This window comes from Benincasa hispida, chromosome 3 (genome assembly GCF_027475165.1).
Source record: "Benincasa hispida cultivar pf3 chromosome 3, pf3_genome.v1.1, whole genome shotgun sequence".
In the NCBI taxonomy this organism is placed as follows: Eukaryota; Viridiplantae; Streptophyta; class Magnoliopsida; order Cucurbitales; family Cucurbitaceae; genus Benincasa; species Benincasa hispida.
The window spans coordinates 888,261-915,589 of record NC_143480.1 but is presented as its reverse complement, the minus strand read 5'-3'; the positions used below and the strand labels follow the sequence as shown (position 1 = coordinate 915,589).

The following is a 27,329-nucleotide window of genomic DNA, read 5'->3' as shown; positions in this document are numbered from 1 at the left end:
TTTTATGATCAATTCACGTGCCAGAGCGAAGTATGGATATCACTTTAAGAAAGATCCATGATTACAGTTGATTACAGCGTTTAAACGTTGCTAGTTATCAAAAGGATTATACTTACAGTCCATCCTAGCTTTTCAGTTGTCATATAAGGCCATTGGTTCACAAATATTGACCGGTAAGACTTCAATTTTATACAGAGTAAACATAAAATAATACTTGGTAACCAAGGCAATAATAATCTGGCCCCAAAATCATTACCCGTCTATGGGTTTGGCCACCCCCGATCTGCTTGTACCTTTACAAACTTCGCCAAAAGCCTAATTTCTTCCTCCTGCAAACGGGGACCAAATGTGCACTGACCCCTTGGCTTACAGTTCTCACCAAAACCCTGAAACCCATCATCATATATAAATATTTCCAAGCTTGTAGAATAATATTAACAAATGATCACTTACAGGCATTCTTCCTTTCCCATAATATGTAATCCGGTAGATCTCCTCTTCGGCATCAGCTCCATTTCTATACAAGGAACAATGAAACAAAATTTTGAAATATTTATAGAGTTCTAGAATGCTTTTCCTCTTTTGGACTCTAGAACTAAGACAACAACCATGCACTATCCTTCAGTTTTGTTTCATCACCTCACGAACACAATTGGTGTAAACCAATTCAGCATGGCTGGATATGGAGAAATTTTGAAAGCTCTGTTATTTGATCCGAACCCTTCGTAAAAGTGTGGTGATTTTTTTTTTTTTTTTAAAAAAAAAAAAAAAAAAATTAAAATTGTTAAAGGCGTGCAAGCGCAAGTCTTCGGGGAGAAGCTAAGCCAATTTTATGTGAGCATTGTTATTATGGCAAGCTTTCAGGATGTTTGAAAAGCTAGTTTTCCTCGTACAGTTAAAAGATGGGAGAGAAAATCAGTTCTTAAAATATTTGCCTGATTTTCCCCATTTGGGTTAAGACCATGTAGATTTTTTGGACCCTACGAAAAAGTCCATACAACATTAGAGCTATTGCCCTTATTGATGCATCTACAATCTTCCCTCATCTATAATCTAATCAATATAGGACTACGATCACACTCGTACAATATAAAAAAGTACACAATTTTTTTTAGAAAAATCGAAGACAGAATTAGAAGAGAGAGAGTAGATCCGTGTTCTAATACCTCATGATACTAGTAGGCAGTGTTGCATGGACATTGGACTGAAATCATAAACTGATAATAAACTTCATTGTTTTCTCAAGTTCTAGAAGATTACCTTTCAAGATCACTTGAAAAGAGTGTGGCACCCTAAGAAGAGAAGAAAACAAAAAGTCGGTTACAGAAACAGCAGAAATGTTCCACAGAAAGAACAGCAAAAGGAAAAAATAAAAACCGAACCATCAAACTTCAAGTTCAACATTCTGAAGATACGTGTAAAACCATCAATAAAAATCGTCAATAAAAATTCAGAATCAAACAAATAGAAACAGATTCCAGGAAAGGCTACTGATGTTGGTAGTTCAAAACGAACAAACAGAGAACGATTATATTAAAACACAGTCAGATGAGCATGCTAATATCAGCATGTACTAAGAAGCTTATCTAAATTAAAGAGTAGTGTAAGGAGAGATGGTAGCACTAACGGGCTGAATTATGTTTCCCCCTCCATCATGGCAGCCAATGCAAGCTTGATTAAACAATGCACCTCCTCTTTCTATTTCTGCCGTTTGGGCAAGTGCAAGACATCCTTTTACATAAATTACAAGGACAAAGCCAAGTCAGGAAATAATACGTACAACTGCATATCAATTATCAATAAGGTCTTTGATTTGCGTAAAGAGAAAGCAGAGATATATTGAGGATCTCTTTGATGACCTTTCCAACATCTGTCTTTTAAATTCCAAATTTCAAATTGAATGATTTGCTTGAAAGAAAACAAAAAATTTGACAACTCAGAAGTCAGAGGTAAGAAATAAAAATCAATTATGGTGACATTTTTGTTAAAAGAAATGTATCGAAATCATTTCTTAAAACATAGGGGGAAAATACCAAATACAGCTTAATGGGTGTATGTATAACTTTGACATGCATACAAAGAAAAATTGTATTAACATGCATCAGTTCCTAATTACATAAGTAATGTATAGTTATCTTAGCTTAATGGGTGTATGTATAACTTTGACAATATACAAGAAAGAAGACGGCAACATTTAAATCATTTCATCTTTTAGGAACACAGTATTTGTTTACGTTTCCAATTGTAAATCCACGAATCGACTATCCCTTGTAGGTAAAAATCATAATAGATTTCTGTAATAGATTTCACAATGTGCGTTTGCAGGGGTCAAGAAATTAAAAGGAAAACAAAGATGAGTAATGAATGAATAGAATAGTTATGCATTGATGGGGTATGGCTTCACCTGGGGTTTGGTTGAGGGGAGATAATGCTAGAAACACCGCAATGAGAGGGGGAGCCAGGGAGTTGAGAATCTTAACTTGTGTACGAATTTGACAAACTACGGTCCGTCGCTTTTCCTGGTTAGCTTACAACTTCGGAAGTCTCAATTTCCAGCGAGAAATACGTAGAGAGAAAAGAGAGAGAAGAGAACGAGACCTTTAGTGGGAAGCAATGGGGAGTAGGACAAAAATTCGAAGTTGCAGAGAGAAGATGCATCTATTTCGTCTCTGATGCTCTCGTCGTTGCTTCTGTGCTTTGCTTGGTCTCCGATGTCGCTAACCGAAGCTGAAATTATGCCCAATCCAAAGCGAAAAGCGGATCGGACGAACCCCCTTTTTTCCCCTCCTCATGAAGAAAAATTCATCTCATTTTTTACGTTATTTTTTATGTGAAAATTGAAATGAATTGTCGAAACATATAAAAGAAAAGAGTAAATGACATGGAATAAGGTAGAGATGAAGAGAAAAAAGGGAGTAATGAGTAGACTAAAAAGAGAAAAGACAGAAAATTGAAATGAAAAAATAAAAATAAAGTACTTAGTTGTATCTTATGCTAAATCTATTTTTCTACTTCATATTAAATTGTCAAATCATAATTATATTTAAATATTATTTTTTATATGTATGATGAGAGTGAAATATATAGAAATGAGTGAGATGCAAATAGGTATGGCTCAAAATAGGGAGAAAAAAAAACGTAAAAAGCACTCATAATATAAAAAAAAATTGTTGCAAACAGGATTGGAAGGAAAGGAGGAAATATGGATGGCGAAAATCACGGAGGAGAAGAATGAAAGGAAAAAAAAAAAAAAAAGATAGTTTAACTGTAAATGCTCCATACGAGTTGGGGAACATTAAAAAACTAGAAAATGGTAGACACAAAATAAGCGGAAATTGGGAAGAATGATGATAATGCAAAAACACATTCAATAATATATATATTTGTAAAAGTAGTGTAGTAGCAATGAGGGGAAGACATGCTTGGTGTCTCGATCCTACTATAAGTGAGTGGGTTGAGACTCCCACGAAGTGAACAAGACAAGAAGCATGCATGATGACGTTCAAAAGGGTGTCATCCATTAAGCCAAAGAAAGGGTTAGAGAAGTGAAGTGTCATGATGTGATTGAGGAGGACGATGTTGTTGGGTTGTATATCTTAAAACTCGCAGTTTGTAATGTCAAACATATTCTATTTGCAATAAATATGTTATTGACATTTATTCAATAAAATTGTTGTTAAGTCTGTAAATTGCACTTTGTAATGAAGAAATCTAATAAACTAAAATCTATGGCTATTACATGAATACTTGGACATTATATGGAGACATAAAGATGGATCGAATTTAAGTAAGTAGCCAAAACGGTCTATAGTATGTGAAAAAGATTGGGTACCTTATTCTGGTAACACTATTGGATACGACTCACTTTGTATCTAGTACAAACGATGTGATCCTGAATCGTTCATGTGCAGACATGTGAGTGGAGACATCCTATGCAAAGATTTTTTTTAAGACCATGACCAAGAAATAAGTCGCTCTTACTTTATAGCGCTGTTTACCGTTTAAGACTTGATGCTTCAAATCAATGACCTAGGTAACTCGACCTTAATCTTGAGCTAACTATAAACTCATGTATATTCGGGATTATCCTTAGATTTGTATAAGTAAATTGTTGGTTCAACAGTGCCGGCTTAATAAGCCTCCCATTTCAGGGGTAAGACCGGGTAGATAGCTGGGGACATAGGGTGCAAGACGGAATCCACTCCTACCCATCTCTAGGGATAGTTGAGAGGTTGTTCTCTTAAATTCTTGAACAAAAGGTCTCACCCTTTCATTGGCCTGAGAGGGACTCGGTTTAGTGTTTGGATCACAAACCTATTGTTTATTAGAGGATTAGTAGAACTTAAGGATCAATATGTAATTTCAGGGGTAAAACAACATAGACCCAGCCGTTATTACGAACAACAAATGAATGGTCGACTTACTGATTGTGGTTAAATCAAGTGGACATAAATATATCTACAGTGAGGAGAGTGCAAACTTCGTGTCTTGGTGGTTAATGAATATTGATTAATTCATATTAAAGAGTTTAACCAATTAATCTCATATCATTGGAGCTCATGATTTGTAGGTCCATATGGTTCCTCTACTAGCTCATAAAAGATTAAACCTTGGATTAGAATATTAAGCAAATTTGAAGTGTGAAATGTTCAAATTCAATTTAGGGTTTAGATAATTATATTTGATATAATTAATATTTAATTTTATCATAATTAAACGTAATTGGAGAGTTTAAAATATTTAAATATTGATTACATGAATAGGATTCATATTTAAAATTAGGTGTTTTAATTAATCTAATATTTGATATTAAATTATTAATTGAAGTTGTTTAATTAATTATTTAAATTAAATCAATCTCAGATTAGGATATTCAATTTCAAAAATTGAATTTGAATTTAATTTAATTAAGTTGAAAATTGAATTAAATTAAATTTGAAATTGAGTTTAGTGGAATTGTCCAAGATTTCAACTTCTTAGTGGATTTCTCCACAATTCAATGCCTAGACCACTTAGCTAATGCATTTTGATGTGTCAAAATGTTGAAAGACTAGGTGCTTGCATTGATTAATTGAATAAATAACCCAACATAGGATTGCTCCACGCTAAGCACGCTTAACTTTGAAGTTCTTATGATTGAGCCACTGAAAAGGAAGGTGCACCTTGTTGATATAGGTAGTAGTAATTTTCAATTCTTTTAAGCCTTTCTTAACCATACTTTCATGTTCTCAAGATCCTTCTCATTCAGAAGTGATATCGGCTCATTCATGTACCCTCCTGAACTCGGGTCGTTACATGCCCACCAGCTTCCGCTTGGTTCGTCCTCGAACCACATCTTACTGGGAGACGTTCCACTCTGATACCATATGGTCGAGGTAAGTTTCGGTTCCCTTTTGGCAGCCCATTGTCTCTTGGGATTCTGGGGCCTAAGCTAACCTTCACCATGGAATTTGTGTTTGGTTTCAGGAACGTGTGGTGGTGGAGGAAGTTTTCGAGCGGAGTAAGGTCTCGTTTTGGGACAGTTCGTTATCATAAGGTAAGTGGTTTACTGCCGATTTTACCCTAAGATTTTGATAATAAGCCTGTTAAAAAATTTATGAGTAAACTGTGATGAAATTTGATATGGGTAATTGTGCTGAAGTTGACGTATGAGAATATTGTGGTAAAGTTGGATGTAAGAGTAGATTGGGATACTGTGATAAAGTTTGATGCATGAGTAGGCTAGAGATAGAGTACTAATGTTAATGTATAAATAGACTGTGATAAGGCTTGATGTATGAGTAGACTGCGATAAAGTTGATGTATGGGTAATGGTGTTAAAGTTTGATGCTGATTCATGGCCTTGATTGCATGCTTATGTCTGAGATTTTAATGACTGTTAGTTCCGGGATTCTTAATTGTATGCTTATGTCCATATAAGATTTTAGTGGCTGTTAGTATTACCATTAGGCTATGCACATTGCATGTGTGAGCCTTTGGGCCACACCCTATGCTTATGTACGGTGTCCTTTTTTTGGTGATTTTTTGGGATCACCACTTGTGTTTATGCCTGTGACCTTTGTGTCACTATTTATGAAAGTGTGCATTCGGGTTCGCCCCTTATGCCTATGCCTATGATGTCCTTGTGCATTTTGATCCAATAGAAAGACTAACAGATCATTAAGTGGACCCAGTAGTGGCCTGCTTACTGAGTATATTTTTATACTCACCCTTTTTCTTTCCCTATTTTTCAAGTAAAGGTAATGACAGACTGGCGCATGACAAGAGAGATCCGTGACCTGGCCATTAGGACGATTTACTGCTTCCGCACTTAGTATCATGTTTTGAAGTCTGGTTTAGGAGTTATACGTTTTTACACTCTCATGCAAAATTTATTAATTTTATTATTTGACTATTTAATTGTCTTCATTTTAAAGTTGGGTTTAGTGGTACCTTGAACGGTAAATTTTTATTTTATTTTATTTTTGTTTTAGTTTATTTATTTTTATTTAATTATGTTTTCTTATCTTTGCTCATTTGAGCATTATTAAATAAAATTTGGCTATTAAATAAATTTTGGCTCTTTTATTTGATGGTTTAAAAGAAAATGTACAATTAAGCCTATGCATGCACGAAGTAGCGTCCTAGAATTTAGTAGGAAACTAAGGTCGTTACATGCTTTATGCATGTTTATTCTATCAATTGGTATTAGAGCATGATTTAAGCACTCAATTAACGTTAATTTGAGTTTGGTGGGTGAAATTCTAGCAATACATGTTCGGGTGACTGAAATGGTTTTAATTCAACTTTGGCATTAGATTTCTCTTTGATTCAGTTGTTAAATTTGTAATTGGCTCTTGATTGTATATGATTAAGGGTCTATAATTTTATTAGAGTCAATAAAGTTGAAGTTAAGCTGTAATTGAAGATTGAAGCAAGCAAACTTAGTTGGAAAAAAATGGAGAAGAAGCCACGGCCAGGCAGCGTCGCTGTAACACTATTCTTCATGAAGCCGAGGCATCGCAACACTGGGATGGAGCGTTGCAATGCTGCTCATCTCAACCCAGAAACACGCGCACACGTGATTTGGTTAGCAGAAGCGGTCCGATATGATCAATTTGACGATATGAAGTCCGATTCAACCATTTTTGGACCGGTTCAACCTCTTTTAGAGCTTTAAAGGGCCGATTTGGGTGTTCGGGTCGGTTCGAGCAGTCCAAAGGCTTTCTCAAGCTGTTTTTGAATTAATTATATAATAAATTAGTTTATTGCTTGCTTAGGATGCCAAAGTTATATAAGTGTTATTTAAATATTTTATGCATGTGATGTATGTTATATTTAATTTAAATATGTATATGCATATGGTATGCCATGTAGATTTAAATCCCACCATAGGAAAGCATGTTTCATGCATTAATATATGTTATGAATTGGTTATAATGTATATAGCATGCATGATTAAGGTTTCATAAGATTAATATAATTGTTATATTAATGTGTGGAATGCTTAAGTATATGTTATAATATGTCTATATTTTTATAAGAGTTATAAAATGAATTAGACATTTAAAATCTACAACAAAGATAAGATGCATGCTCACTTAGGTCTAATAACAACTTGTTTTAATAGTTAAAATAGGTCGTTATCTTATAAAACACGGCTACAAACTCAATCGATCTATAATTCGGTCTAAGGCTGGAGGTACTTAAGTTGACGGTTTACGTAACACCTTCTACCTGGGGATTTTAGCCGAATTACTGAGCGTTGTTAACCGGTTTTATGAGCATGCGTGAGCGGTGTGAGGTAATAAAATGGTTTTATCACTTGGATAAATCACATAGACTTAGAGTGTTTCTTAGTTAGAATATACCTAAGTACAATAGATACCCAAATAATTAAAACACTTCAGTAGGAGCTTAATAATATATACGATATATTATTTTTAGCTCTCACATTCTTAAGAGTTCATACCGTGAGATTCATGCTCGTCTTCGTGTCACCCTGGGAGTGACCTCCATTCAGAAAGTGTTTGCATGGATCAATAGTAAGGTGAATAGGAGAAGTAGTTCATAGTAAGTGGGTGAAGGATATGTGTCAACATGTCCTACGGTCTCTTCCGTTAGTTTGGACCGCGAGATTCCTATGTTGCATCTACTTGTTGACTTTAGGAAACCTATGCTGGTTGTTTAACAAATGGGTATCCCCTTGGAGGGTCGTAACATGGGATTGGAAACAACCAAACTCCATAAATGGATAGATTTCTTAGATCACTTCCCAACTTTAACTATCCAATTCGGAAGCATCATTGGGGTCAACCCTTGAAGTCTGAAAATGGAGGATTACACTTACAGAATTACTAAGTGTTAGTAAATTCTTGACTGAAAATGGTAACTAAACGACTATAAGAATAAGAGTTATTCTGGAGATAGTATTTACTTAAGAATGTCTTGCTTTAGTGAAGGATTATTTGACTACCCCTCAGTAGCACTTATTCGGACTCACTATAGTATCGTTGCAAATAAATAATGAATTTTTGGGTACATTATTTGTTTTTGCTAAAATTGGATTGGATTTAGAAACAAATTTACTAATTAGAATTTGTTTAAGTTTCAACATGTTGATTTCTTCAAAATTACTCGCTTTTGACATGTTTAATGATAATGATTATTCAACATGGAAATCAAATATACTAGTAAATGATTATTTAAAATTTGTTTTAATAGAGGAATGTTCTCGATCTCCCAAGTCTTCTGCAAACCAAAATGGTTGGAATGCATATGACGGATGGATTAAGGCAAATAAAAAAACCCGAAACATTATTCTAGCAAATATATCTTATATATTAGCTAAGAAAATAAGAACATGACTTTTGCTAAAGAAATCATGAATGTCATAGATGAAGAAACAAAGAAAGCACAACAAAGTAAATACGATTTGCTTATATTGAGACATGTTTAGTGGAACATGATAAAAATACTTGGATAATAGATTCAGGTACCGCTAATCATATCAGTGCTTTTGCTCAGAAAACTAGTTCCTGGAGACAACTTCCAGAAAGAGAAGTAACTTTTAAGGTAAGGACTGGGGAAGTTGTTTTAACTAAAGCAGTGGGAGATATGAAGTTATTCGTTGGAGATAAACACATTTTACTTGAAAATGTCTATTATATTCTTTCTATGAAAAAAATTTAATATTTATCTCATGTTTGCTTGAATAAAATTACAAAGTCTCTTTTGAAATAATGAAATGTTCATTATTTTGAAAGGTATTAAAATATGTTTTGCAAATTTAGAAATAACTTATACGTGTTAAAACCAACTGAAGTAAAGGTTGTTTTGAATATAGAGATGTTTAAAATAGGCAAAACTTAAAATAAGAAATGAAAGATTTCTTTAAATGCCTATCTTTGGCACATTAATCTCAATAGGATTGGGAGATTGGTTAGGAGTGGCTTTTAAATCAGTTAGAAGACAACTCTTTATCTCCATATGAATCTTATCTTGAGGGTAAGATGACCTAAAGATATTTTTCAGGAAATAGTCTTAGAGCCAAAGAATCCTTAGAGCTAGTACATTCAGACCTTTGCAATTCGATGAATGTTAAAGCTAGAGGAGGATATGAATATTTCATCAGCTTTATAGATGATTATTTGAGATATGACTATATTTACCTAATGCATCGTTGTTGAGTTGTATGTCCTAAAACTCGCAGTTTGTAATGTTAAACATATTTTATTATCAATAAAAATGTTATTGATATTTATTCAATAAAACTGTTATTAAATATGTGAATTACACTTGTAAAGTCTAAATCTAATAAACTAAAAATCCATGGCTATTATATGAATACATGAACTTTATGTGGAGACATAAGAGTGGATCAAGTTCAGTAAATAGCCAAAATGATCTATAGTATACGAGTAAGGCTGGGTACCTTATTCTGGTAACACTATTGGATGCGGCTCGCTCTGTAGTTGTTACAATTTGTTGTAAAGTGCTATAAACAAATTGATCTTGATTCGTTCATATATTGACATGAGGAGTGGGGGCGTCCTATGTAATGAGTTTGCATAAGATCAGACCAAGAATTAAGTCACTCTTACTTTATAACGCTGTTTACTGTTTAATACTGACTATTTCAAAGTGATGACCTAGGTAGCTTGATCTTAATCCTGAGCTAACTATGAACTCCCGTTTATTTGAGATTATCCCTAGATTTTCATAGGTGAGGGTTGACTCAACAGCACCGACTCAATAAGCCTCCATTTCAGGGGTAAGACTGGATAGATGCTGGGGACACAGGGTACAAGACGGAATTCACTCCTACCCAATTTTTGGGGATAGTAGAGAGGTTGTTCCCTTAAGTGCTGACTCTAGTCTTGAACAAGGGCCCCACCCTCTCATTGGCCCAAGAAGAACTCGGTTTAGTGAATGGATCACAAACCAATTGTTCATTAGAGGATAAGTGGGACTTAAGGAGCAAGATGTAATCTCGGTGATAAAATAGCTTTTGACCCAGCCGCTATTACGAACGATCTGTGAAAGGTTAACTTACTAATTATGGTTATATCGAGTGGACATAATATATCTACTGTGAGGAGAGTGCAACTACTGGGCTTTAGTTGTGAAACCCAGATTTCCATTTTCCTTACTTAAGCAGGTGATTAAGGGAATTAACTAAGTAAAAGTTAAATCCTATTTTGAAGTGAAGGAAATTTCTAAGTGTTGAATAGATTTTCCTTGAATAGTTTGAGTTTAATCCTTAAATGGTGAAATTTGGCTAAGTGTAAGGTCAAAAGGACCCATGCGTTAACTGTTAAGAGACATTAACGCATAAGATGAGAAGGCAACCATGCGTTTGTAAGGTTGGACGTATGATTGGCCAAAGTATTGGTATGAGGTGTTGCCAAAAGTTGCTCATGCTTGGGTATGTATGAGCAAAAGCGAATAAAGCGAGATGTTGAGCACAAGATGTTGGGCAGACGATCGTGTAGCAAAGCAGGGAGCTACACGATGAGGTAGGTGATCGTATAGGCGGGCGCTGGACGATCGTATAGCAATGCAGGGAGCTAAACAATGAGGTAGGCGATCGTATAGCAGATGCGCGGAGCGAAGTGATGCGCTAGACTATCTTGTAGATGGGTGCGGCGTTAAGCAATGAGAAATGACGCGCTAGACGATCGGGCTATACTATAGGCCAAGTTCTACACGATCAGTGTAAGCGCTAGACGATGAGCGTGGAAGGTAGGCGACAATGCTAAATGATAGTACTATACGATAGCGTTAAGTGTTAAACGATGCGTGGACGTTAAACGATGGACTACACGATGGCGTTACACAATGGACGTTGGGCGATAGACGCAGGTGCTGGGCGATGACGCTAAGCGATGAGCAGATGCGTTGGGCGATAAGGCACCAGCGGTAAACGATGAAGGTAAACGATGCGCGTAGTAGCTAAGCAATAGGCTATGCGTGAGATCGTTGAGAGCGAGATCGTTTAATAAACGATTGAGCTACACGATGGGCTGTTGGAGCTAAATGATAGATGCAGAAACTAAAGGATAGAATGGTGCTGAGGATTGCGGTATGCAAGATTAATGAGCTCATCAGGATAAATGGCTTTACCAACGGAAGTCTGAAATAGAGATAATATGAGCTGGACGAATAAAAATTCATGCAAGGTGAGTTGTGTGCATTAGTGACAGGAAATTAGAAGTCAATTTTACTCGACAACTAAAATACCTTGGACGCGGTATGCGATGCATGTTCCTAAGATATGGGTTGATAGACATGCGTCGATGGTCATGCGTTGGAATGGATATGCGTTAATAAATGTATGCAATGACCATGCGTCCTGTCACAAGTTTTCTTGTGCTCACGCCAAGTATAACGTGAACGCAAGTTTCTCGGGTAATCTAAGATCGAACATAGGGACTTGTAGCTATATGTATGCAGTAATGTGCATGCAACGGTTTAAGTAAAAGAATGGAAGGGAGGTTGCTAAGTTAACCCTACTCCTACTCCTATCTAACAGACAACGCAATGAGAATATGCATGAGAGGTAGAGATACGACAACACTTGACATGAAATAAATGTATGGGAAAATAGATAAAATGTTGTGATAATTTCATTGTAACCCTTAAGAGTGACCTCAAGGGCACCTTAGTCAACACAAACCATGCAATCATACTACACAAATGTGAACCTAACTCTAGGACGTATGCGGTGTATTTGCGATATTGCCGAGAAGCCTATGCCTACCTAGACCTCCATAACCATCTCACTAGCTCTCGCTGCATGAGCGTGGCTGCCGCATAACCCCTTATCCTACTTCTTGGACACATGCAAATCCATTCTGTAGGGTGCATACACTGTGTGAAGCAAACAGAGTTTATCTCTAAGATCCCCATTCTTGCCTATGCGTTCCAATCCGCTCTCCGGATTCTTAGATTTGTGTTTTAGACTACTCTCTCAAGTATGTCTAAATGATGAATGAAGCGCTCATAGGACAAGGTAACCGCATGAACTTTTCTAACCTAAGATTATTACTATTCGTAGTGAACCATGCATACATTGCTTAGTGCGACCAACCACTTACCCTCCCGGGAAATTGATTGTTGCTGACTTTACTCATAGACAAGCAATGCGTTAGCCCATAGACAGGCATTGCCATAGTTTCACACTAAGAAAATAAGATTACTCACACACTCGTGTAACGCACACCTCTTGGTGGGTTGCTACGTGCTTCATATCCCTAATCCACATGACTAAGTATGCGATACCCAAGTAATCCCACTAAGTGTTGCAATGAAAGTAAAAATGCTAAGCAAAGAAGATGGAGATGGAGTCGAAGGAGACAGAGAAATGCATTGAAAACAAATTGCATTAATTCCTTAATTACAAAATGTCATATAATACAATATAAGAAAAGAAAGGAAAATGAAGTGACCAGTTGGAAGAAAAGACTTGCTTCCAGTGGATGTGCGTCAAGGCTGCCAGTGGTGCCATGAATGGGCGATGGAGCTAACTCTCTTGAGATCTATCTTCGGTCGAAGGCTCCGGTCGTCACTCAGAATGGATGAAGGAGCTGAAGAACTCTCAAACATCTTCTCACGCAGTTTGTCTGGATTATGGGGGAAAATCCTTGGATCACAAGGATCATCCCCGGCAACGGCGCCAAAAACTTGGTGACAGGAAATTAGAAGTCAATTTTACTTGACAACTAAAATCCCTTGGACGCGGTATGTGATGCATGTTCTTAAGATATGCGTTGATAGTTATGCATCGATGGTCATGCATTGGAATGGATATGCGTTAATCTAGTATGCAATGACCATACGTTCCTATCACAATTTTTCTTACGCTCACGCCAAGTATAACGCTAACGCAAGTTTCTTGGGTAATCCGAGGTCGAACACAGGGACTTGTCACTCAATAATGCTTGTGAAGCAATGCGTTTGAGGCGATGAATAAAAATAAAAAGAAAAAGTTTAATGGATTTACACACTACTCCTACTCCTAACTAAACAGATTGAGCAATAGAAGACTTGTGATGAGAATAGATAGATACACAATAACCGTTAATGTATAGTAATGTTTATTATCTTAAATCGCTCGAGTAATCCCAGCTCGTCACACTAACGCATCGCACACCTCTCGATGGTCAGCCGTATGACTATATCTCTATAGTGCATGGTTGCATCGAGCATAAGATTATGCTTATCTCTAGGAACAATGCATACTTTGCTTTAGTGCATTCCATCTTTTACCTTCTCAGGCAGTTACACACGACTATATAACTTATAGACAAGCATTGCAACAACCCATAGACAAGCGTTGCGACGGCCTTTCACCAAGCAAAGAGGATTAACTCACTATACTCGTATAGCGAACACCTCTCGGTGGCTTGCAACATGGTCCTATCTCTAGGCTACATGATTAAGTATGCGATCAATTTTGATAAATAAATGATGATAAAGATATAGATGATGAAGAAGCTGGCATTGAAAGAATCAAGAGATGCATTGATCACAAAATGTCTTAATATCTTAAGCTAAAATGTAATACAATATAGAGGTTAGAAGAAAAATGAACGACTCTGCATCAAGGCTGCCGGTGGTGCCATGGATGAATGGTGGAAATGTCTCTCTCAAGCTCTATCTTCGGTGAAAGCTCCGGTCGTCACTCGATCTGGTTTGTGGAGATGAAGGATTCTCACTGAAAATCTTGCTCAAGCTTTCATCTGTGATCGCAAACCTTTTCCTTGAGGCAGAAGTTCGGATGCTTTGAAATGAAGGTCCAAGGGGCTATTTATAGGGTTTAAATGCCAACAGTTATCATGATTGCGTTATGTCTCACTGTTGCCTTTGTCACGAATGTCACATCGTCTTATCTTGTTGATATTCCCAAGGTATGCGTCTGAGCTTGATTCAGCTGAAGTATCAACGCGTTCTACTCATCTTGCGATCGTCCTTCTATTATGGTTGTCACTCCATGGCCACAATCTCATTGCGATCGTTCTACGCATTTGCTTAATCACCGCAACTTCCATGCGATGGGCACATTCGATCACCGCAAATTCCATGCGATGGACACATTCGATCACCACAACTTCCATGCGATAGGCGCATGCAATCACCGCATGCATTCGTCTATGCGATAGCTCGGTTTTCAGCGCATGTGTTTGTCTTTGCGGTCGCCTGGCTTCAGCGCATGCATTTGTCTGCGATTGCTTATTTCCAACGCATGCGTTTGATTCCTGCGATAGCTACAAAAATAGACACTTTGGCATAGAGTAACGCATAATATTGAGGTCAGTGAGGATTTAGGTGCTAATCGACACAAAACTCAATTTTTTGCAAATTCTAAGTATTATTGCCATATTTTCTACCTATTAGCCCTCATAATTCTAAATAAAAGGCTTATAATAATTGACATTTCTGCCAGTTATCACACCCCCAAACTTAGAATCATGCTTGTCCTCAAGCATGCGTTATACTTAAGAAATTCTTAACTCACCTTCCGGCGTTTCTTTATGATGACCAGCTTCTCAGAATATAATTTACATACACCTCTGACTATCACCGCAATGCTTTCCTCCACTTTGGCTGCATCTTTAAAAAGATCTTTTCTAAGTTTAAATCTGGCAAGCCTTTTGTTAAAAAACTTTTTATTCATTCATCGCAATTTTGCGTTTAGCTTTTGAGAATGCGTTTGTTAAAATACTTCAAAACTTTATAATGACTTATTCAAATGTGACGTTGAACCTGGTTACGCTCTTCGTTTTAACTTACCCCCACGTGTGTCATGCGGGCATCCAACTTTGGTTGCGTTCCATATTCAACTAAACTCTTATCTCATTTAATTTGGCTTGCGCCGGACAGAGGAGTTGCGCTAATGCGCTAATCTTGGTGACTTGCCTTTGTTTTGGCTTGCCCCCACGGGTGTCATGAGGACATTCAACTACAGGTAAGTGCCTTTCACAACTTAACTCTTACCAACATGGGTCTCCATTGCGTTGATAGTGGAGTTGTTATTTTCAAAATTTTTCAACATGGGTTTCCCCATTGCGTTGATAGTGGAGTTGTTATTTTCAAAAACTTGTTGAAAGAAAATCGGGAATGGGGTTGCACATGCAATCATGCATTAGACATGGCTTAAGCTATGCGTTTACGCCCATGTGTCAGAGGTCATGCGTCGGAATGAAAATACGTTAATCTAGTATGCAATGACCACGCGTTCCTATCACAAGTTTTCTTACGCTCACGCCAAGTATAATGCGAACGCAAGTTTCTCGGGTAATCCGAGGTTGAACACAGGGATTTGTCACTCAATAATGCTTGTGAAACAATGCGTTTGAGGCGATGAATAAAAATAAAAAGAAGAAATTTAATGGATTTACATACTACTCCTACTCCTAACTAAACAAATTGAGCAATAGAAGACTTGCGATGAGAATAGATAGATACACAATTACCGTTAACGTATAGTAATGTTTATTATCTTAAATCGCTCGAGTAATCCCAGATCGTCATACTAACGTATCGCACACCTCTCGGTGGTCAGCCGCATGACTATATCTTTATAGTGCATGGTTGCATCGAGTATAAGATTGTGCCTATCTCTAGGAACAATGCATACTTTGCTTTAGTGTGTTCCATCTCTTACCTTCTCAGGCAGTTACACGCGACTATTTAACTTATAGACAAGCATTGCAACAACCCAAAGACAAGCGTTGCGACAACCTTTTACCAAGCAAAGAGGATTAACTCACTATACTTGCATAGTACACACCTCTTGGTGGGTTGCTACATGCGTCTTATCTCTAGGCTACACGATTAAGTATGCGATCACTTTTGATAAATAAACGATGTAGGTAAATGATGATAAAGATACAGATGATGAAGAAGCTGGCATTGAAGGAATCAAGAGATGCATTGATCACAAAATATCTTAATATCTTAAGCTAAAATGTAATACAATACAGAGGTTAGAAGAAAAATGAAGGAATTTGTGTCAAGGCTACCGGTGGTACCATGGATGAATGGTGGAGTGTCTCTCTTGAGCTCTATCTCCGGCGAAAGCTCTGATCGTCACTCGGTCTGGTTTGTGGAGATGAAGGATTCTCACTGAAAATCTTGCTCAAGCTCTCATCTGTGATTGCAAACCTCTGCCTTGAGGCAGAAGTTCAGATGCTTTGAAATGAAGGTCTAAGGGGCTATTTATAGGGTTTAAACGTCGACAGCTATCATGATTGCGTTATATCTCACTGCTGTCTTTGTCGTGGTATGGGCAATGTCACATCATTTTATCTTGTTGATACTCCCAAGGTATGCGTCCGAGCTTGATTCAGCTGAAGTATCAACGCATTCTACCCATCTTGGGATCGTCCTTCTATTATGGTTGTCTCTCCGTGGCCGCAATCTCCAATTGATCACCGTATTCGCTTGATCACCGCAACTTCCATACGATGGGCGCATTCGATCATCGCAACTTCCATGCGATGGGCGCATTCGATCACTACAACTTCCATGTGATGGGTGCATGCGATCACCGCATGCATTCATCTGTGCGATAGCTCAGTTTTCAGTGCATGTGTTTGTCTTTGCGGTCGCCTGGCTTCAACGCATGCGTTTGTCTGCGATTACTTATTTCCAATGCATGCGTTTGATTCCTGCGATAGCTACAAAAATAGACACTTTGGCATGGAGTAACGCATAATATTGGGGTCAGTGAGGATTTAGGTGCTAATCGATGCAAAACTCAATTTTTCGCAAAGTCTAAGTATTATCACCGTATTTTCTACTTATTAGCCTTCATAATTCTAAATAAAAGGCTTATAATAACTGACATTTCTCATGCATGAAGAAGACACATCAAATAGGAGGTGGATGAAGCTGGGCATTGGCAAAATGAGAGGAAAACGCCTGGACGTGATCAAAGAAGGAAGTGTCGGGTAAAGGAGAAGGGTAAGATGCCTATAAAAGGAGTATAACGCTTCTCTTTAGCCCACAAACCATTTAAGTTCATAAAGATCACTAAGAAAGAAGTAAGTAAGAGACATTCACGTGTTGAATGAAGGAAAAGAAGTGTTGATCGGACGAAAGTCAGAATAGAGACATTGAAGGAAGTTGAGTGTAAAGAAGAGTGTTAGAGGATGGATTTGAAAGAGACCATGCGTTGGGAGTGAGATCATGCGTCGGTCATGAAGTTCCAAGAGGAGAAGATGCTGTCGGACAGTGAAGTCTGGAAGTAGCATCAAATTAAGACAAGGATATCTCCCAAAATACTTGTGCGTTTGAAGTGATTTTAAAACCACCGAAAAGTTAAAAGAGCCTAGTTTTCAGGGTAAGGCTGCCGGAGAAGAAGCTCCAAGGAATCAGGCTGGAGAATGAGGAAAATATAGAAGAGTCGAGCTGTCGGGTAAGCTGAGCCAGTCTTGAGGTTTTGAAGATTTCGACCAAACCACGAGAATTTATGACCTAATATTTTGAGGTAAGCTTCCTGAGACATTTTAAAGCATATTTGTAGAAGGAAGTAACTCTATATTAAGCCTAAAACTATGAGTAATCTGAGCTTTAAGTTGAATATGGAATTTAGGGTTCAAAAGAGGAGTCCGAGAAGATCAAGGAACTGCTAAGAGAAAGATTCCTATCCTTACTAAGGTGAGTGGTACTTTCCTTTAAGTATTAAGTATATATTTTAGAGTAAATTGTATATGCTTATGTTATGAATGAGTATCTAGCATGAGAATGATATTATGTGATCGGGATGGTCAGAGGGTCAATAGTCCTAGTTCCTGAGCCCAAAAGCAAAACCTCACGGGATGCTCTTTCTTATTTGTGTGGCTGTGGAGACCCTCGATGGTTTTTCTTGAGTCAACGCTGCCGCTAACCTACTCAGACCATCGACGCTGTCGCTCGCTTGCTCAGACCATGCGTCATTGTCGAATTCGATGTTGCCGCTCGAGCCAATTTCCGCGCTTGTCCAGCTATCAATTTCGTTCGCCTGTTGCCCATTTTCGCCATGATTCGCCGCTGCACCTCACCGTTGTGCGGTTCTGTTCTGCTGGAAACTTGGAATTTTGGGTAAAATTTGAGGTTTTGATTGGATTTTTCTTGAATGGGTTTTGAATGCCCATTGAGTATTGGTCTAACTTAAGTCACACCCATGATGTTTTGAAGTTTAGATCAAAGTTTCAAGGCGTTTATTTGTTAGAGTTGATGCCCTAAATCTCGTGGATTTGTAGTTTGTAATTGTATTGTATAAACACTTTATTTACCTAATAACATAAAAGGTATTTTATTTGACATTTAGTTGCATTAACCCACAAAAACCAATAAACTAAGATCCATGGTTATCTTCTGTAACTTAAACATGTATGTAGAGACATATAGGTAGATCATGTTTAAGTGATAAACTAAATGATTTGTAGTAGATGGATAAGATTTGATACTTTATCATAGTGACACTACAAATACAACCCGGTTTGTAGTTGTTACAATTGTTGAAAAGTGCTACAAACGATTTAATGTTGATCATTTATGTGGAGAGATGCGAGCGGGGTATTCTATTCAAAGAGCTTGTATAAGACTGGACCACGAAATGAATAGTCTCTCTATATAACACGTTGTTAATAGAGACTTACATTTCATTAGGATGACCATAGGTGACTTGACTTGAATCCTGGGTGAGTTGTGACCTTCTGACTATGAAGGCAATCCTTTGATTTTTATAGATCAGAGTGGCTAGTTTCGTCGACTCAATATACCTATCATTTTGGGGATTTGTCTGATTGTGGAGCTGGGAATGCAGCTTTATAAGAAGAAATTTACCTATTCTCTATTTTTAAGGTAAGTAGAGAAATTTCTCCCTTAAAGATTGATTTTGGGGCTTGAACAATGCAATGCCACACCCTCTTCTAGCTCGAGAGGGTTTCGATGATAGTTGGACTATAACTTATTGTTCATTAGAGGGGTCAGTGGTACTTAAGGAGTTAGATGTAACTATAGAGGCAAAACGATAATTTTGGTGCAGCTGTACTTACGAGCAATTTGTGAAGGGTCCATACATTATTGTTTGGTTATATCCAATGGATAAAGAAATATATCTATAGTGTGAAAAGATGCAACTATCGGTCTTTAGTGGAGTGATCGACAGTTAATAGACACGGTTTGGTTTAAGAGTCCAACGTTTAAAAATCTTGGTTAATTCATTTGTTAATCGATTTATTTGCTTAATTTATTCTAAATTAGAGTTAGGGGTACCATCAATAGTGAATTTTATGTCCCTTATTCTTCCGCACTTCACTTAATAAAGATGGTTTGCTTCTCTTAAGTTTGCCAAGTCTTATCTTTCATAATAGGAATGAAGTAATATCTGTACGGTATGTCTAGAGAGTTGTATCGTTACAGTTGGATTGATCAAACTTTTTAGGTCATCAGATTTTTTTAACACTTCTACTTAACAACTAAAAAAGGAGGTTAAAAAATTTAAATTGATAAACTAATTTAAATCTCGTTTAGTAACCTTTTAATTTTTGAAAAATTTGTTCATTTCTTTTCAATTTCTTACCAAAAAAAAAAAAGTTTTAGAATCCTGTTTTTTTTAGTTTGCAAAACTTAACTTAATTTTTGAAAACATGATAGAGAAATAAACAACAAATTAAAAAAACTTAGAGATGAAAAATGTATTTATAGACTTAAATTTTAAAAATAAAAAATAAAACATTCAACGATTACCAAATGGGTATTAGGATTGTAAGAGTAATGATTAAGTGCAGTTAATTTCATGCAACCCTTATCCATACTTAGTAAGGAAAAAAAACAATCAATTTTTTTAAAACAATAATTGTCAAGTGACAAATGTTGATTGAGTGTTATCTTGGCTTTTTTTTTTTTTTTTTTTTTTTTTTTTTTTTTATAGAATTTTAATTCATATTGCAAAAGTTTTTGGTTGAAATTGATAAGGTAATTATTTTAAATATCAAAACTATTAAAAATATTTTAAAATATAGTAAAATGTCATTATCTATCCGCCATAGACATCTGTCAGTGTCTATCACTGATAAACAATAATTTAAATATCAAAATTACTAAAAAATTTTTCAAATACAGCAAAATATCCACTGTCTATCAACAATAGACACCTGTCAGTGTCCAGTATCTATTAGTGTCATCGTTGGTAGACAATAATATTTTTCAATATTTGTAAATAAATATCTAGTATCTATTAGTGTCTATCGTTGATAGATAATAGTATTTTTTAATATTCGTAAATAAATAGATTGATTTTACTATATTCATAAATAATTTAAATCGATATGGAAAAAGTGAAAACGGAAATAAACGGAAAGAAAAAGACACGTTTAAAGTAGTTTTAGCGCGCACGGGTAGGCTTTGAGGCTGGGCGTCAACACCTGACACAGTCGAGGCACAACTTAGAAATAACAATAACAAGAAGCTGATAATGGGATACTTCCAATGGCGGATTTCACAATATTCAGCTTCGTGTTTTTCTTCCGCTTTGCCGTCTTTTCACATTGTTATTATTTTGCTCTATTGCTTTCTCTTCTCTTCCCCCCCTTGACATTCACATTCAGTATGGTGACTCCCAAACCAAATGCACCCCGTCTTCAGGTCACACTTTCCTCCTCTCCTCTCTTCTTTGATTTCCATACTTTCCTTTATATGTCTTCCCTTTTTCTTTTCTGCATACTATGATTATGATATGAGGTTCTTTTGTAATGCCAAGCTGCACATATAGTTACTACTGCTCATTTGACCCTATGAAAATTCATATTTCTTGCACGGAGAGGTTACCAACATTCAAGTTTACGTTGTAATCTTGCACAGCATCATGTTTGTTCACTAAATTTTGCTAGTCACATTCAGTTTCTTTGGATTTAGCATTATAGCTCCATTGCATTTGAAGAAGTTTGTTTTTGTAACATTCGAGACTTCAAAATTCTGACAGAATATGTGGAATTCTGATTTAAAGGCATCTATCTGCATATCCATTAGATGAATACTTTTTTTAAAGAGTTTTGTCTGCAAAACAACTCAAAGGATGGTAAAATGCTTGTTGATTGTCGAGAGACGTCCATAAATACACACGGTCATACATGCAAACATTTAAGAGCAGTCATATGAGAATCAACCACAAGAAATAACATAAAACCTTAATTCCTGTCGACTAAGACTTCGTTATCTGAGTGATTCATATGCTCTACTACTTCTCACCCTTGTTCTGCTAAAATCTTAAATCTCTAAAGTCCTTAACCATGTTTAGTATCGCATCTAGTTTCACAACTATCTGTTTTCTTTTCTCTTACCATCTTATTTGCCGATAGAACAGGATAAAAGTTCACTAGTTTTCTTTTCGAATGATTAAAAGTTGGGGATGATGACGTTGATAACTTTCTTGATGTACGTTAAATTGTACCATTCATCAGCTCATCTTAAGGTTGGTAAGGGCTGGGGCAGGGATTCCCCATCCCATCCCCGCGGGGATATTTTCCCCTATCCCCACTAGCGGGGATGGAGACGGAGACGAGGACTTCCCGCGGGGACCCATTTTCGGTTTCTTTTGTAATATATATAATTATATAAATATTTGTAAAATTAATATTAATATATATATAAAATAAAAAATTAATCGGGGTCGAGGTCAGGATGGGACGAGATACCCTCCCATCCCCGCCCCATCCCCAATTGGGAATCCAGTTATAATCCCCAGTTTGACTCATTTCTAGTTAAACCGGAGATTCTCCATCCCGATTGGAACGGAGATCCACGAAATTTTTGCCAACCTTAGCTCATCCGAACTCAAACTGCAATTGAAATTAGTGCTATAGTCGATTTTCGGGATCATTACATTATGACTACCGGTACCATCTCTTTAATCGGAAAACAAAATTTATACGAAAACTCAAACTGCAATTGAAATTAGTGCTATAGTCGATTTTCGGGATCATTACATTCTGACTACCGGTACCATCTCTTTAATTGAAAACAAAATTTATATGAAATGAGTTTACGTTTATTTGCAGGAGCCATATATTGGTAACAAAGATAATCCACGTTTTGATTTTCCGGTGGAGGCCCATGTTTTTACTTCTAGCTCCGGTTCCCAAGATAGTATCAATGGCCAGAATGCTTTTCAGTCTACATCGGATTATGGCGACATCAATATTAAAAATAGAAAACTGGTTTCAAAAACTATCAACAAAGATACAGAGCCCCAAATGGATGATTCAGGCTTGGATATTATTTTTGAACCCTTTGAAAGATCATCATCTGGAAGGTGGTTAAAGGGTGGCAAGACATCACCATTTGCTTTCCGAACTATTTTGTCGAATTTGAACCTTGATTTGGAAGATCTTGATAATAGAACAAAGAAACATGAGGCTGGGACCTTTCAAGAATGTCAGACTCCAGGCAACCCAGTTAGGTCCTGGATTCAAAAGTCTTTTATTGTGAAGAAAAGGAAAGATGACTTCTCTGGCATCTCACTTCCTCAGTCAGCAGCCTCATTTTACAATGGGTGGTCGCCAGTGATGGAAGTTTCTGAATCATGTGAAAGCATTGAACAGCTCAATATTTATTTGAAATCCAAAAGGGATGAAGTCAATGCAGGGGTCCCTGGAAGATTTCTGCATGTTGTGATCGGAAAAGATGTTTCAGGTGAAACTTTTGGCTGACTCTTATTTTACTATTCTTTGTAGATCTCTGAGCGTCTATGTTATATTTTAGGACACTATACGTGCTAATTTTCTTTCTAACGTTCATTAATCTGAAATTTAGTATACATTTTTTTATATGATAATATTGATATACCTTTATGGTATTATGGAGACTTGAAGCTATTCAACTAGAGGTTTGTCAATGGTGCTCTGAGATCTAACTTGATTATGTTGTTGATGGTTTCAAATTGTTTGGTTGATTAATTTGTTGAAAATAAAAACATTACTGTGCACCCTCAAAAGCTAGTGAACGCTTCATATGCAAATTGCACTCTTTGGATATGTGTATAAGTTCAGTATAAATTGAAAGGAAACTTGAGTTCTGTTTATGTCATGTCTAGACCAGAAATGGAAATTACTTATCTCTCATATAATTTTTTTTTTTGGCTATCTAATTTAATAGAAAAACTTTAAATATAGAAGGTACAAATGAGATGGTGAAAATTAACTCCGGAAAATGGGAAATTGGTCTAATATTGAGATTGGTAAGTTAAACCAAAATCACATTCTAGACTTGCCTCTCTTTCTGTAGGTACCGCCATTTCTTTCTACATCTAACTTCGGGATCTTCTTTTAATCTGTCTGCTGAAAACTTCGGCAATGCTAGATAGCCCAATTTCTTTGTATGCATGAGATACAGTAGCACCGTCCTTTTGGTCTGTTGTACCCGAGACCATATAAATGGCTAATTGAAGCTTATATTGATGAACACAATGATTAATACAACTTCAAATGTAAAGCATGATACTTGTTAGATTCATCTCTAAAACAGCTCGTCACACTTGCCAAATAATATTGAAAATCTAAATTGCTTTCCTGAATTTTCTATTTGTTTATTTCAAAAACTCAAAAAAGATTTCTAGTAGAACCTCATATAGATCTAACTTATTTTATTGCTTCATACAGATGTTGGGTCAGTTGTTTCTACCATCATGTATGCTTTCTACTTGAATGAGACACACAAATATGATGAGTTTTGCACCGTACCTGTTATCAACATGAAGAGAACGGATCTAAACTCTCATTCTGAACTTAAATGGCTGCTCGGTTCCTGTCAGATTGACACGTCATCTTTGATTTTTGTAGATGAGGTATAATCCTTTGCAATCCTTCTGAAAATTATTCGCTGATTTTCATTTATTGTTAATGTTATTTATTTATGATACTCTACAATGAAGGATAATATTGTTTGTTGTCTCAAATAAGATATACTTTGAGAAAGGTGTAAGTTATACTTCTTGCCCCTAACTTAATATGTGACTTTTCAATTTTGTCCCCAAGTTTGTAGCAATTTCAATATATTTTTCAACTTCAAAGTTACCCTTTAAATTGATGTCGTTAAAGCTTGATAAGCATGAAATGAGATACTTGTATATGTTTCAATTTTGTCCCTAACATTATATATCTCAATTTTACCTGTATGAGTTTTCGTTTTATCACTAAACTTATATCTGTTTAACGAATTTACTATAAATGACGTTTGTAGACAATTTTAAAAGGTATTTGTTAATTGCCTTTTAAGCCACAAATGTTTTCTAGTCTCGAGAATAGAAACGTTTATTTGAAAGACTACATCACACCCAGATGTAATGTGTAGAAATTTGGGTCAAGAATTAATTTTTCTTCGGAATGCATGACTTAGGAATACCAGTTTCTATAAATTATTATTATTATTATTATTATTCTTTAAGGGTGTGAAATCCATTTTCGATCGATCTTTGCATAACATAATGTAAGCTCTATGGCCACCCAATGTGGATTTAATTGAATAAGCTTATGCTGTACGTAAGCACGACAGAGGTAGCCAGTGGTAAAACAATATGCTAACAGATATGTTCTTTGAGCTTCGGTTCAGAAGTTCACTCATTTTAATATGGACCACAAAATATTTTCCCAGATCGACCTATCATATTATGAATTATTTGGAAGTCTTAAGGTAGTTCTACTAAACAGCTCCAAACTTCCTGCTAAACAAGAGGTAAGCTCCACATTTGGCAACGGTTTGACAACATTTTTTCTGGAAAAACCTGGCCTTCGTTTACTAATACTTATGGAATATCCATTTTTTTCTCTCTTACAACAGCAAGCGTTAAAAGAGGCAGTTGTTGAAATCTTTAACTGCAATAAGGTGCATAGAATAATTTATTTTGGTCAGAAATAAAGAAATTTCGCAACTTCAAGACATCTTGAGATCATGAGAGACTAAGCATTCATATATTTTCCATTTGTCTTTCAGGATGAATCTGTATATCCTTGGGTCGAGAATATTACAATCCAACAGGTTTGGCATTTGTATAGTTTTATGAAGTTTTTTTCCACTCATATTTCTACCTAGAGTTATGAAGTCCATCGAATGGATGATGTGTTCAGACGTGTCATGTCACTCAATAAAATAAAGAGAAGAAAAGAACACACACGGATACACGAAGGTGTTGAAAGGTAATAATCAAGTGAATTAGGGTCATGAAAGAGAGGAATTCTAAAAAGTCTAGCCAGGTCAGAGAAATTGGAAGGTTGTTAGTGAGGGAGACAAGAAAGACTTTTTTTCGGTTGGCTTTGGTTCCTGATTGCAAGATACAAAATTGTATATGTAGAGTTCAAATTTAACCCGCTTTTCGTGTCCATATCCTAGTTCAAGATAATACGTTAGCATAATTGCATTCATGCCATTTTTTTTTCTTATGTCCATATCCATCTTTTCCAGGGGAGTGTAGCCTAGTTAATGAAGATAAAGAAAGAAAGAGAGATAATAATATATAATAAATCATTGAAATTAGGAAAGAAATTATGTTTAAGTTCCTCTTGATTAGATCATGGTTATGGCATACATTTTCCTAGACAAGAAATACTTTAATTGAAAACAGAAAAATGCCAAATGAGGGAGAAGACTCTCAACCCATATTAAGGAAGTTAGCTTAAAAAACCTTCCAATTTGTTCCTGGAGAAGTCGAGAAGCTGAGATGCTATGCACTTGGACAAAAGTTGTAATGCAGCTATTAAACATGGCTTATTCTTACATGTCATATATAAATGTCAATATCCATGAGAGAGGAATTCTAAAAAGTCTAGCCAGGTGAGAGGGATTGGAAGGTTGTTAGTGAGGGAGACAAGAAAGACATTTTTTTTAGTTGGCTTTGGTTCCTGATTGCAAGATACAAAATTGTATATGTAGAATTTAAGTTTAACCTGCTTTTGGTGTCCATATCTTAGTTCAAGATAATATGTTAGCATAATTGCATTCATGCTATTTTGTTTCTTATGTCCATATCCATCTTTTTTTTTTCCCTCTCTTTTATAAGAAACACACATGTAGATTCCATCAAAAAACAAAGGAACAACCTAAGGGCAAGGGGTTGAGAAGATCCCTCCCCAAGAAGCTAATACAGAAGAGCTTTCCAATTGTTAGAGATCATCAAAAGACTATAATTACAAAATAAATTGGTATAGTTAGTGCACCACCAAGAGGCCGTATGTTGAACTAAGGCCCAAAAAAAATCAAAAGAAGCATACTTATCTTCAAAAATACGAATATCTCTTTCATTCCATAAACACACAAAAGGGACCACATAGCACATCTCCAAAGCACTTTCCCTCTTCCACCGAAGGCATGGCTGTCCAACCCATCAAGCAACCAATCATCAATTTTTCTGGGGCAGCAGCTCACCAAACTGAAGGTACTTAACAAACGGGACCAACCCTTGGAGGCAAACTCACAGAGCAAAAAAAGATGGTCCAAGCTCTCCTAGTTTTTCAAACAAAGGCAGCATATAGAGGGGGATAAGTAGTTATTTTCTAGCTTCGTTTGCATTTTATCATGAGTATTAAGGCTTCTATAAGCGAGGGACCAAAGGAAGAATTTAACCTTTTTAGGGATTTTAAGTTTCCAGATCAGCTTCAACAAAGGAAAGGTGAAAGAAGGGGGCTTCCTAACAATGTTAAGGAAGGTGGTCTTGGTGGTAAACTTCCCAGAGGCATCAATCTTCCAATTGATACAATCACGACTGTCTTGAAGGGCCCAAGAGTTCAGGATTTGTAAAATGACAATCATATCACCAACCTCTCTATCAAAAATACGTCTTCTAAGGCCCAAATCCCATGCTTGACTAG

General features: G+C 36.4%; 3 protein-coding genes across 5 annotated transcripts in view; 2 read left to right on the top strand and 1 right to left on the bottom strand.

Annotated features, from left to right (window-relative positions):
- CYTC6A (Cytochrome c) lies at nucleotides 1-3,362 on the bottom strand. Its single transcript, XM_039021804.2, has 6 exons — nucleotides 2,599-3,362; nucleotides 2,405-2,519; nucleotides 1,628-1,731; nucleotides 1,261-1,292; nucleotides 454-517; nucleotides 1-386 (listed from the first exon to the last, which is right to left on the bottom strand). The coding sequence occupies exons 1-6, from the start codon at nucleotides 2,656-2,658 to the stop codon at nucleotides 261-263; spliced, it is 501 nt and encodes a 166-aa protein (XP_038877732.1). The 5' UTR covers nucleotides 2,659-3,362; the 3' UTR covers nucleotides 1-260.
- Nucleotides 3,363-4,817: 1,455 nt separating this feature from the next.
- On the top strand, nucleotides 4,818-7,363 carry LOC120069960 (uncharacterized). 2 transcript variants are annotated; one of them, XR_005479728.2, is made up of 3 exons: nucleotides 4,818-5,375; nucleotides 5,467-5,536; nucleotides 6,874-7,363. XR_005479728.2 is itself a non-coding variant. In XM_039021805.2 (3 exons), the coding sequence occupies exons 1-3, from the start codon at nucleotides 5,296-5,298 to the stop codon at nucleotides 7,157-7,159; spliced, it is 402 nt and encodes a 133-aa protein (XP_038877733.1). In that variant the 5' UTR covers nucleotides 4,818-5,295; the 3' UTR covers nucleotides 7,160-7,363. The 2 variants fall into 2 exon arrangements, 1 of the variants encoding a protein (XP_038877733.1); XM_039021805.2 differs by having other exon boundaries at nucleotides 6,908-7,363.
- Nucleotides 7,364-20,891: 13,528 nt separating this feature from the next.
- The window catches only part of LOC120069934 (uncharacterized), a 30,869-nt gene continuing 24,431 nt past the window's right edge, over nucleotides 20,892-27,329 (top strand). The window contains exons 1-6 of one of the 2 annotated variants that reach the window (XM_090311624.1): nucleotides 20,892-21,117; nucleotides 22,530-23,163; nucleotides 24,129-24,313; nucleotides 25,078-25,200; nucleotides 25,306-25,350; nucleotides 25,459-25,503. In XM_090311624.1, coding sequence (XP_090167750.1) covers nucleotides 20,962-21,117; nucleotides 22,530-23,163; nucleotides 24,129-24,313; nucleotides 25,078-25,200; nucleotides 25,306-25,350; nucleotides 25,459-25,503 — 1,188 coding nt within the window. In that variant the 5' untranslated portion in view covers nucleotides 20,892-20,961. The remainder of the gene's footprint in view (nucleotides 21,118-22,529; nucleotides 23,164-24,128; nucleotides 24,314-25,077; nucleotides 25,201-25,305; nucleotides 25,351-25,458; nucleotides 25,504-27,329) is intronic. The other variant, XM_090311625.1, reaches the window with a different exon arrangement.

Excerpts from the sequence above, each read along its gene's own strand:
- LOC120069960 (XM_039021805.2), top strand. The coding sequence starts at position 5,296 with ATGCCCACCAGCTTCCGCTTGGTTCGTCCTCGAACCACATCTTACTGG. Across the intron at positions 5,376-5,466 it reads TCTGATACCATATGGTCGAG|GAACGTGTGGTGGTGGAGGA; the intron begins GTAAGTTTCGGT and ends GTTTGGTTTCAG. Across the intron at positions 5,537-6,907 it reads GGACAGTTCGTTATCATAAG|ATTGAAGCAAGCAAACTTAG; the intron begins GTAAGTGGTTTA and ends CTGTAATTGAAG.
- CYTC6A (XM_039021804.2), bottom strand. The coding sequence starts at position 2,658 with ATGCATCTTCTCTCTGCAACTTCGAATTTTTGTCCTACTCCCCATTGC. Across the intron at positions 2,520-2,598 it reads CCCATTGCTTCCCACTAAAG|GAAAAGCGACGGACCGTAGT; the intron begins GTCTCGTTCTCT and ends TAAGCTAACCAG. Across the intron at positions 1,293-1,627 it reads GGGGAAACATAATTCAGCCC|GGTGCCACACTCTTTTCAAG; the intron begins GTTAGTGCTACC and ends TTCTCTTCTTAG.